This window comes from Lissotriton helveticus, chromosome 5_1 (genome assembly GCF_964261635.1).
Source record: "Lissotriton helveticus chromosome 5_1, aLisHel1.1, whole genome shotgun sequence".
Lineage (NCBI taxonomy): Eukaryota > Metazoa > Chordata > Amphibia > Caudata > Salamandridae > Lissotriton > Lissotriton helveticus.
This window is the reverse complement of record NC_136065.1, coordinates 1,989,835,882-1,989,848,541: the sequence shown is the minus strand read 5'-3', so window position 1 is coordinate 1,989,848,541 and position 12,660 is coordinate 1,989,835,882. Positions and strand designations below refer to the sequence as shown.

Below are 12,660 nucleotides of genomic sequence, written 5' to 3'. Positions count from 1 at the left end.
CTGCTGCAATCTGCATGCATCAATCAGACCCGGCTGCAATCTGCATGCATCGGTCAGTCCCGGCTGCAATCTGCATGCTTCAGTCAGTCCCTGCTGCCATCTGCATGCATCGGTCAGTCACTGCTGCCATCTGCATGCCTCGGTCAGTCCCTGCTGCCATCTGCATGCATCGGTCAGTCCCTGCTGCCATCTGCATGCATCGGTCAGTTCCTGCTGCTATCTACATGCTTCAGTCAGTCCCTGCTGCAATCTGCATGCTTCAGTCAGTCCCTGCTGCAATCTGCATGCACCAGTCAGTCCCTGCTGCAATCTGCATGCTTCAATCAGTCCCTGCTGCAATCTGCATGCATCAGTCAGTCACTGCTGCAATCTGCGTGCTTCAGTCAGTCACTGCTTCTATCTGCATGCATCACTGCTGCAATCTGCATGCATCAGTCAGTCACTGCTGCAATCTGCATGCATCAATCAGTCCCGGCTGCAATCTGCATGCATCGGTCAGTCCCGGCTGAAATCTGCATGCATCGGTCAGTCACTGCTGCCATCTGCATGCCTCGGTCAGTCCCTGCTGCAATTTGCATGCATCGGTCAGTCCCTGCTGCCATCTGCATGCATCGGTCAGTCCCTGCTACAATCTGCACGCACCAGGCAGTCCCTGCTGCAATCTGCATGCATCAGTCAGTCACTGCTGCAATCTGCGTGCTTCAGTCAGTCACTGCTTCTATCTGCATGCATCACTGCTTCTATCTGCATGCATCACTGCTGCAATCTGCATGCATCAGTCAGTCACTGCTGCAATCAGCATGCATCGGTTAGTAACTGCTGCAATGTGCATGCATCAATCAGTCCCTGCTGCAATCTGCATGCATCAATCAGTCCCGGCTGCAATCTGCATGCATCGGTCAGTCCCGGCTGAAATCTGCATGTTTCGGTCAGTCCCTGCTGCCATCTGCATGCATCGGTCAGTCCCTGCTGCCATTTGCATGCCTCGGTCAGTCCCTGCTGCCATTTGCATGCATCGGTCAGTCCCTGCTGCAATCTGCATGCTTCAGTCAGTCCCTGCTTCAATCTGCATGCATCAGTCAGTTCCTGCTGCAATCTGCATGCTTCAGTCCGTCCCTGCTGCAATCTGCATGCATCAATCAGTCCCTGCTGCAATCTGCATGCATTAATCAGTCCCTGCTGCAATCTGCATGCATTAGCCAGTCACTGCTGCAATCTGCATGCATCAGTCAGTCACTGCTGCAATCTGCATGCTTCAGTTCGTCCCTGCTGCAATCTGCATGCATCAATCAGTCCCTGCTGCAATCTGCATGCATTAATCAGTCCCTGCTGCAATATGCATGCATTAGCCAGTCACTGCTGCAATCTGCATGCATCAGTCAGTCACTGCTGCAATCTGCATGCTTCAGTCAGTCACTGCTATAATCCGCATGCATCCATCAGTCACTGTTGCAATATGCATTCATCAGTCAGTCACTGTTGCAATATGCATGCATCAGTCAGTCAGTCACTGCTGCAATCTGCATGCTTCAGTCCGTCCCTGCTGCAATCTGCATGCATCAATCAGTCCCTGCTGCAATCTGCATGCATTAATCAGTCCCTGCTGCAATCTGCATGCATTAGCCAGTCACTGCTGCAATCTGCATGCATCAGTCAGTCACTGCTGCAATCTGCATGCTTCAGTCAGTCACTGCTATAATCCGCATGCATCCATCAGTCACTGTTGCAATCTGCATGCATCAGTCAGTCACTGCTGCAATCTGCATGCTTCAGTCAGTCACTGCTATAATCCGCATGCATCCATCAGTCCCTGCTGCAATCTGCATGCATTAATCAGTCCCTGCTGCAATCTGCATGCATTAGCCAGTCACTGCTGCAATCTGCATGCATCAGTCAGTCACTGCTGCAATCTGCATGCTTCAGTCAGTCACTGCTATAATCCGCATGCATCCATCAGTCACTGTTGCAATATGCATTCATCAGTCAGTCACTGTTGCAATATGCATGCATCAGTCAGTCACTGCTGCAATCTGCATGCATCAGTCTGTCACTGCTGCAATCTGCATGCATCAGTCTGTCACTGCTACAATCTGCATGCTTCAGTCAGTCACTGCTGCAATCTGCATGCTTCTGTCAGTCCCTGCTGCAATCTGCATGCTTCAACCAGTCCCTGCTGCAATCGCCATGGTGGGTGGAACATGGCTCCCTTTTTGCAAAATGAATCACATGTTTATCGTGCAATTAGCTCATTAATGTTGGAATGATCATTATCAGTGTGCATGTTACATTAAAAGAATGTATTGTAAATCATCTCTTTCTTCATACGTTTGTTCAGAATGCAGCTTCAGGTCCCCAGATTTTTAAACTGTATTTGAGAGATATCTCAGTCTTGACATGAGCTTTGACTGCCTCAAAACTGTCTGGCGCCTAAAAAACGTGGAATTCAGAATGGCCAGGTGCGTTGTGCTCAGCTAGTGTTGAATAAGTACATTTTAGGAAGACAACTCTAGTGGAAAGTACATCAGTTTAATGTCTAGGTGTGAACTGTACATGTAACCCATGCGCCAGAGTGGTGGGAGGAATAGATGGGGAGGAGAAAATAGAGAGGGAAGGAGGAGCAGCAAGTACTGTTTATTGTTTAAACTCAATCTCTACAATATTCTCTCTATAAATAACCTGACATGTTGTGTTTTTGTTTGTTTTTAGCAACCAAGCAACAAGTAAAGGAAGAAGGTACATTTCTTGTTTGTTTCTAGTTCTCCCCATCACTCTCCATTCCACTCGAATCCCTTTCAATCTGTTTTTCCGTCACCCCACCCATTCTCTATCTTCCACTCTCTAAGTCTTAGCTTCTTCCCTCGCCTCCTTTTCCCCCGCTTCTTTCTCCCATTGTTCAGGTTGCCCGATGTCTAGCATGAGTAATCCCATTTTTTACAATAGCTCAGTGAAGTCAGACAGAGTTATACAGTCAAATCAAGCCTTTTTAGATATAAGAACAATCCTCTCTGGTGTACAATGAGGAATTGCAGGCCTTGTGACTGAGTAATATTAATGGAAGTAATGTCATTCAAGAAAGCAGGTGTGAAGTTGCAGCATGCTGAGGTGCAGTTCGTGCTTTCCATTGCTGCTTAAAAGTATACAGGCATCCCAAGATCTGCTGTTGCAGATTACAGAACCGCAGGCCCTGGCAGTGGTCATGTATTGGTTAGCCACTGCATGGTGTGTGGAACATGACTGGCTGGTTAAAAAATGTATAAATAGTTCTGTTTTCCAAAGTGAATCAGTTCTTCGGCAGCTAAGTAATTTATGTTGCAGTGGACATTGTCAATTTACGCGTTGCATTAGAACAATGCATTTTAAAGTATGTTGTTGAAAATTGTCATTAGAAACCTATATTTTTGTTCAGAATATGGATGTCATAAACCAGGTACTTAGCCCCTTCGCCGCGGCGCGAATTCCGCCGCGGTGCGGGGAGGGGGGTTGAGCATGGTGCTGCGGTACTCATGACGGCTCCCGGCCGTCATAAATCACGATGGGCGTGTGCTCATGACGGCCGGGTGCCGTTAGAACTCCGCCCTCTAATTAATTCTCCTGCACAGGCGGGGAATTAACAGCGTGTGGGCGGAGCGGCAACGTTCTGACGGCTCCCGGCCGTCATGAGCACGCGCCTACCATGACTCATGACGGCCGGGAGCCGTCATGAGCAGCGAAGGAGTTAAAATGGATGTGAGAGAAGCCTGAGTCTTCAGAAGAGCTGCTACTATGCTTCCACAAAGTCAAAACTCTATGCTGCTTAAAAGTATACAGGGTTCTTCTAGGCATCCCAAGATTACCCCTGGTAGCCGGGCAAAACCAGCAAGGCATTCCCTTGAGTAATGTCTATGTGACACTACAACACCAAAACAACTTTACAATTAGGAAATAAACAAGTGTTGCAGTTCAAGGAAGTTAAAAACAAACCTTTTAGTGATAAAAATTACTAAACCCATTAAGCAAATTGTCTCTAGGCACCTCACTGTGAGAGTAAATAATATCATTCGAAAAAGATAAAAAGACACATGTTCACAAGGGTCGAGAACTTAGTCTCAGGGCACTATGATGAAACACTGTAGGGATAAAGTCTTTGGACATTGCCAGAAGCTAAGGAGTCAGGGGTTGTCCACGAATTCTAGGGACAAATTATTCTGCAAACAAGGGCCGAAGTGGGTGAACCTCCCGTCACCTCTCATTATACGTAGGACAGCCCGCAATCGAACAATTGTGTGATCCAAAATCCTTAGTAGGATTAACTTTTTTTGACAGTGTGATGGAACTATTCTAACCACTCATTTGGAACTGGTCATTGTTAGAAAAGGATCTTTTTGCCTCATGGCAGCCAATGCAATGATTCTAGTCCAATAGAAAACCTGTTACTCTCTTTGAGTGTGCAGACCACCTGGCAGGAGCATTCTGTACCTCCTGCAACCATTGAATTTGGAGAGGTCTTCCTCTGTAATGAATTTGCATAGTCCTATTTGGCGTTGATCTTAGCACTAGCAATCCTATTATGAAAACTTGAATGTAGGATTATTAGATGCTTCAATCCTATCATTATGGAGCCAAAGTAATTCAGAGGACAATTGCATGTCATCTGCTTGCCACCCCCTTCGGAATGGTATAATGTACCTCAATGATGTAGGATGCAAAATAGAGTTTTTATGGAGATATTGAATGGGACAGAAAGTAATGATCTCTGGGACACACCAAAAACGACAAGAACATTGGTGGATGACTATGGGTTAACCTTAAAAAACTTTTTCTTATGAAAATGAAAAGTGTATTTTTTATTTTTTATATATAATAATTTTCCTTTAAGGAAAAGGGGCTGCATTTAAAAAAAAGAAAAACTGCTTTATTTAAAAGCAGTCCCAGACATGGATGTCTGCTGAGCCCGATCAGGCCACCATCCCTGGGAGTGCCAGCCATTCCCAATGAGGTCGTAAGTTTCGACTGCCTCATTGATATACATGAGTCATGCAATTTGCGACCCCAATAGGAATTGTCTGAGACACTGGTGTACATACCAATTTGCAAGTCACAAATGCAAAGCAATTTGCGACTCGCAAATTGGTGCGTCGTACATCTGGCCCATAGTGTAGGACAGACTCCAACTGTGTATCACTCTTTTGGTAACATGCCCCAAAAATAGAAACTACTGTAAAAAACGGTCTGTTCAGTTCTGGAGATTCACAATGCAGAGTGTGCCTGTGCAATAGTCAGTTTTGTGAACCAATTGCAAGAGCATTCTAGGAAAGCAAACAGTAAAAATAAGACTGGCATATGTGAACTTAAGGCAGAAATTGAAAACCTGAGTCTAGAGATTAAAACATCAAATGCTGATATAAATACAATCCTAGTAAATTTGTGAAACAAAATAAAAAAAGGGGGATGAAATTCATTTATTACGTACAACAGACAAAAGAAGAGCCAATCTTAAAGCGAGGGACTTATAAGAAGTATAATAACCCTAAAACAAAAAAGAGAAAAAAAGTTGGTAAATCACATAATAACAGAAGTTTTAAAAAAAATATTGTTTTCGAAACACAAAGGAGAATGACCCCACAGAGAAAAATATCACAAAGCACACCAAAAATGACAAAGAACAAATTCCAAGCCATGAAGCGCAGAAACAAAACATGAAAATATCACAACAAAGCAGAGAAGAGCCTCCTTCAAACCCACGAAACAAACCCAGCAGCGACTTACCTATGCACCCCAGATGACCCCGGAAAATGAGCACACTAAACCCAAGGGTATCAAAGTGCTGGTTCATACCGGGAAACACCGGCTGAAAGATTGAGAGAAAAACTTACGGAAGAGCCAGGTTTTGCAATGCTTGCTGAACAGGGCGAAGGACTCCAGGGCAGCGATGTGCACAGGCATAGTATTCCACAACTTGGCCGCTGCAAGCAGAGAAGGAGTGACCGCCCCATCTGATTTTACGAGACCTGGGAACAATCACTCTCCTGCTGAAGGATGTTCTAAAATGCACAGGTCCTTGATGATGGAAAGCAAGGAAGACCGGGCTTTATAGACCTCTGGCTTTGTAACTGGCAGCCATTGAAGGGAGCAAATGCCTTCCTTCACCTAAAGATTTTAGGCACATTTAATAAATGTGGGCTGCCGCATTTTGAGGCACCCTGGAGCTTATTCAGGAAGGACTTGTTGATGATTAGATATAGAGCATTGCAGTAGTCTAAGCGTGATGTTATCATGGCAATGACTACTGCAACTCGAAATTCAATGGGGGATTAATGAAAAGAAATTCTTAGAAGCCCTGATGATAAAAAAAACAAGTACTGGTGGTATGACTGACCTGTGAGTCAAAATTAAGTGGCTGTCAAAAATGACCCCCAAGTTTTTCTCCGATTCAACTTGGGTGGGTAAAGGCCCACAGGTCTCCAGCCACCAAAGCTCGGGGCAGACCAAGTGTTGAGCCCCGAACACCAGGATCTCTGTTTTTCCAGCATTCAGTTTTAGACATTTATCTTTCATCCAGATGCTGATGCCTTTCCTACACAGTTTGAATTTATCTGCTATCAGTGGCAGCTTGTCCGATAGGGAGACAATATTTTGTGTGTCATTTGCATAGGATAGCACTTAAAATACGAATGAACGCAACAGCTCAGCAAAGAAGGGGGAGGGACTTACATATAAATATGAATGTGCTGAGGGAGGATCCCCACAGCACCCCACAGAGGAGCGTAAAGGCCTATGCTCTGAAATCTCCACAACTTCCTATTGGGCCCTACGCTTAAGGAATAAGCAGAAGAGCTCCAAGGCAGTGGCCCTCACCCGCAACCTGTTGGGAGTCTTTGGAACAGGCGAAAGGATGATATAGTGTTGATTGCCACTGACAAATCAAGCATCATCAAGATGTTGGCACCACCCTGGTTGACCTGGCCACAGATGGAATTGGCTACAGCAGCAAGTGAAGATTCCGTGCTGTGTCCACCATCATTCTGGTATGGATCCAGGAGCTTGTGAGTGTTTGTAAATTTAACCTTGATGTATTTTCCTAACATTTGTGCTGGAGTGGACAACAATGAAATGGGACAAAGGTTTTTAAGTCCTCAGGGTCCCCATTTGGTTTCCTCTGCAGAGGAATGACTATAGCGTTCTTCCAAAGACTGATATACACTCCTGTTTTCAGTTTATGGTGAAAGACTTTGTGCAGAATAGTCATGAGCAATCAGGAGCAAGTTGCAGATTCCTAGGGGATGAGATTCATCTGGAGACCTCAATTATATGTTCATAACATAATTTTGGCCTTGCAGACAAAATTGCGGACGGTTAGGGTTTAAGAAGGCTTTTGAGGTGACAACCCCAGCGTCATCAATGTTAAATTCTGAGTAGATCTTAAGGATTTTATCTCTGAAATAGACAGCTACTTTGTCACAAAAACTTTGAGAATTCTCCATAAGCTGTTTGACCGGAGGTTTGGAGAGCTCCTTCATTCAAGGAATTGCTAGCAGATCTAATTTTATTAACATAAAAAGAGGATTTTGCTATGCCAATAGCGCGCTTATAAATGAGTAAGAGCTCTTTATACTTCCCTTTATCTGCAGGCCTGAATTCTCCCTCCGATTTATGTTCCTGCCTACGACACTGCTGTCTGAGGTCTTAAAGTTCATCTGAAAACCAAGGAGCAGGTGCTTTAAACCTAGTGCAAATCTTAGCTCTCAGTGGAGCCACTTTATCTACGGCAGACTTGACCCAGTCTGCAAAATCTTCCAAAGTATGATCCTGCGGATGATCATTCCGCAAAATTGAGTTTTTGAGGGCTGTATCCATGTCAGCCAACATAATTATGTTCCAATTTCTGTATGGCACATATTTCCACTGCGCCTGTGAGGTACTCACATGAGAGGTGGGCACTGATATCTTAAGTCACTCCCCGATGATCAGCCCAACTCAGAGGGAAGATGCACCCAACCACCAAGCCCGAATAGTTGGTAAAGACAGTAACCAAAGTGTGCCCAGGAATGTGTGTGGGAGATTTAACCACCTGAGTGAATCTGGGTTAGCCATAAGCTCAAAAAAGGCGTTCGAATCATTACAGGAGTTGTACACAGCCTCCGATTGTGTACATTGTAATGTTAAGAAATGCAAATGTGAAACTCCTAGACGGAGTGTATTTACAAGTTCTACAGTTCAGTGACTGGACACAAAACAAACAGCAAAATTCCGCATCACATTTACATAATCATGCACCAGAACCAATGGCTTATCCAAGAAAGGAAGAGATATTCGAGCTACGGAAGACCAGCTAACATTAACAACCAAATAATTCCGGAGTCAAAAAAACTGCTCTCGGGATAGGTCATCACCAACAAGACATTTCAAGAGCTTAATCTCAAAATAAACCTGAACTGCTAAAGAGTGCCGCGGCTGAAGGTGTCCTTGATACAGATGTGTAAATAATGGCTAGATACCCAAAGTCCTATCTCTTCACTGCTACTCAGCAAGGCAAATGAGGTTTCCAGAAAAGAATGGTTTAGGAAGATATTCTGATTCTTCTCATTCAAATCAAGAATATCCTCATTTTCTAGAAATGACCCCAGATTTAATTATCAGAATATTAGCGACTTATAAACAAGACATGTTCATTACTGACAACGCCTTAAAGATAGGGTACTGAGGACTAGGATATAAAATGTGGACTCATACTACATGGAAAGAGGGCTGAGCTCACACAAACGCCCACCGCAAGATCCAAGAGTAGGAACTAGCACAGAGGACAATGCTGAATTCAAAATACAGAGAAGGATAAGCCCACAACGAGGAAAAGATTCATTTTGAGAATAGAAAACTACTTAAAACACGCAGAGTGAATTGAACGAAATGGAGAAACTCATTCAGCAGATAGTGATTGAAGAGACACTATCATGAATGAAGATAATCAAAAATATAATAATGAAAAGGGCATTACAAGCTAATATACAGAAAAAGCCAAATATATTTCTCAAGAAAAATATTCTAGAGGGATAAATATCTGGTATGAAGAGAAAACTGAGAAATATTAAAAACTAGTTAAAAAGGGATAACTCATCTATGGGTTTTGATCTCTTTCCAGCTAATTTAACATCAGGCCGAAACTTAGTTATGTATGGATTATATACCACTTGTTGTCTCATTTTACTAGGATGAGACAACTTTTCACATTGCATAATCAAACACTCCACTCTTCCAAACAAGGCTCAATACACTAATCATGCACTACCAGGCAAATTGACTTCATTACAAGCAGGGTTCTGATAAATTTGACTGTATTTTAATTTGCTGTATATATATATATGTACTTTTATGGTGTTTTTTAATCACCGAATAAAGAACTCTTGACTTGACTTGACTTCCTTACAAAGCATGGAGATGAGCCGATACTAGAAAATAGTGCTTTCTGCACAACCAGTGTTGTGTGGACAACTCCTGCCATAGAGCAGACACAGAGGTATCATCATAAACTAAACAGTCATGTTAAGAAGCCACTTAACTTATGCAAAACCTTAAACCTAACTATTAAATGGCAGAACAAGAAAAGATTAACATCCCGTTTGGTAGAACTTAGATTGGTTTTTAGTGTTATTACTGACAGACATTATTCACAATCAGGCCCATAAAACAGCTTTCTGCGCACAGCTAAACTGTACTATATGTACAGTGGGAAAAAGAGGCAAAGGAAAAGCAGGACCATTAGAAAATGTACATAAACCACCCCATGACACAAATGAACAAACTACAACTAAATATAGCACTAAGGCATACTTAGCTAATTAAGTGGGACACAACTGCAGCAGAAGTGAGGCTTGCATACGTCAACAAAAAGATTCTTTAAGTCCACAGAAATACTTCTATTAAAGCATACACAACTCATCTTTGTAGAACGGCAATAAATACTGTAGGATTAGACACATGTTGAAAAAATGTCAAGTTTCACCTAAATGCCCAGCAAGCCTGCCCCATTCAAAGTCATGAGCACAGAACAAAAGAATAAAAACCTAGAAGATGTAGCTCTTCATCACTGGTGACTTTGGTCAAGTATATTAAATATACTGGGAAGGTAAGTAGTAATAAACACAAGATGAAATGTGGGATATAACTAAAGAGAGACTGCAAACCTACTAGGAATACAATGAAATACCAAGCACAGATCAAGAATGAACAAATACAGAGTAAATGACTGTAAAGTGGAAATGGATTCAGACACCTAGGGCTAGATGTAGGTAAATCAGATTTACTGATTTATAAATACCGAATTTTACCGATTCGGTATTCATGAATCGGTAAATCTGATGTGGGTAATTATTCTGTAACAAATACCGAATCGGTAGGATTCGGTATTTACCGATTCTGTAATTACCGAATCGGTATTTGCCAATGATTCCTATGGGCCTTGAAGCCCATAGGAATCAATGGCAAATACCGATTCGGTAATTACCGAATCGGTAAAAATACCGAATTGCCAAGGGGAACAGGGTGTCACTTTGACACCCTGTTGCACCCCTGTTTCTGGCTTTTGTGCCATGTGGGCATGTCTGTGTGCCACATGGCACAGATGTACATGCACAGATGTGCATGTACACAGGAATTCGTTATTTACCATGCAATAGTATTACATGGTAAATAACGAATTCTTAGGGGCCTGTGGGTGGCACTGTTTACTGTGGCACCTACATATTGATTTACAGAATCGGTAAATTTACCGATTCGGTATTTTACAGATTCTGTAAATTTACCGATTCTGTAAATCAAAGGCCCCCTACATTACAAAACTCCAGTCGGTAACGGCCGAAATCGGCCGTTACCGACCGGTATTTGGTCTCCTACATCTGGACCAAAGTAACTAGGGGGACACAGGATTGGAAGCTGTGCAACTTGTCTTCCAGAAGATGAAAACAATTTTGTTATCCAATGCACCAAATATGAAGCGACGAGAGTATATTATTTTAATGGGTTTGGAAAGGAAATGAAAGACGTTTGGAAGCGGAGTAGCACAAGAGAAGAATCCTGCTGGGTGATAAGTGAGGTTGCTGAATACCTAGCAGTATGTAACCACGTAAGGCACACAAAACTCTGCAAAAAATATGGGGGTTCTTGATACAACCTGGACCCCAAGGCCCTTGCTCATTAGTTGAACTACAAAGCAGGGAGTCAAGTCGTCTTAATAGATAATATGGAAATTTGATGTTATATTTGAAGATTTTGTGAAGGGATAGACTTTGCTAATGCAGTGCTTGTATGCGCTGCCATGCCAGTGAAGCAGTTTTGTACTCTATTGTAACGTCCTGTAATAACGTATGCCTCACCTGGACTCCATATTGCCATCGTGGGTGAACTTTAGTGATCCTTTTGGGAATGCCAGACACACTCAATGTAATTTGAGTGCCGTGACCACCCCTCACTTACAACCTCCATTATGTCTTCTGCTCATTTGCTGTTATTGAAAATGGAGGATACATGCTGTCAATCAAGCAGCATTAAGGGTAACAATGATTACCACTCAGACAGCAGATGGATGTGAGAGGTACCCCTGCTGAGTCTTTAAAAAATACTCTGGAGTACTGTTCAGACTATTGCCATATTATGTGGCCTGGTAGACCACGTTATGGCTCCCTGGGCGCCTGCCATGCATAGTCACACTAGAGCCTTGCCCTTCTAGAAGACGTCCACCCAACACTTGTACTAATGCCAGTAGGTGCACATTTATAGCCATGTGCCCAGCCTTTTCTGGCCTACCCACATAAAAAAAAGTGAGATCATAAAGAAGAGAAGCCAGGACTCCCATGGTGAACACCACAACTGGAGCAAATGTGTGACAGAGCAGGAGTCCCCGAGAGACCAGCTTCACCCAGTGCTTCTTAGACAATGTGGCCTAACGACTAGAGAGGTCGACTTCGGAGCTGGGGACCCGGGTATAAGTCTCGGCAGGGACGCTGAACATCCTGTGATTCTGACCAATTCACTTAATCTCCCCGCGTCTAACAAAATGAATGTGTTTGTCTGTAACGCAACTGGTGCTCAAGTAAAGCGCTCTGATACCAACCCCCCCTCCTACCCCCTTAGCTCAGGGAATCTATCGCCTTGACGTCTCCTCTCCACCATAGTGACCCAGCACCAATTGAACCCACTGGCCAGCCTATTTCCATCTGAGCTAAGCCCACAGCTGCCACATTCATCTCATGAAGCAATGCCAGCTTAATAGATGGTTATTGCATGTTCACATCACATGAAATGTACAGTAAGAAGTTCTGAAACTAGCCAAACAACATAAATATAGAAAAGTAAATATGCTCCCTCCAAGGCATACAGCACTGATAGTACTGTGACACCCAAGCCAAATCCACACAAAAACACATTTGAAGTGGTGCCATGCGCATGAATAACAAAGTGGTATTGCCTCCAAATATCGAAAGAAGTACTTCTTTAAAAAAAAAAGAAGTTACACTACTTAGTTATTGATTCCCAGATTAATACTTTGAAATAGGAACAGTTCCCAACGTGAGGTTCACACAATATACTGCAGTAAAGAGAGTTTAAAAGTGGTTAAGGGTATGGGATAAGGTATAGTGTTTAGGGTATACTGATTACATTTTTAGGACTAATGATCAAGGGTTAAGAGTA

The 12,660-nt window shown here is 43.2% G+C and overlaps 1 protein-coding gene across 4 annotated transcripts in view; it reads left to right on the top strand.

Annotated features, from left to right (window-relative positions):
- Positions 1-12,660, top strand: part of LOC144756137 (butyrophilin subfamily 3 member A3-like) — a 387,539-nt gene that overhangs the window by 315,896 nt on the left and 58,983 nt on the right. For all 4 annotated transcript variants that reach the window (XM_078645702.1, XM_078645701.1, XM_078645704.1 and 1 more), the window contains one exon: positions 2,707-2,733. In XM_078645702.1, the coding sequence (XP_078501828.1) occupies positions 2,707-2,733 (27 nt within the window). The remainder of the gene's footprint in view (positions 1-2,706; positions 2,734-12,660) is intronic.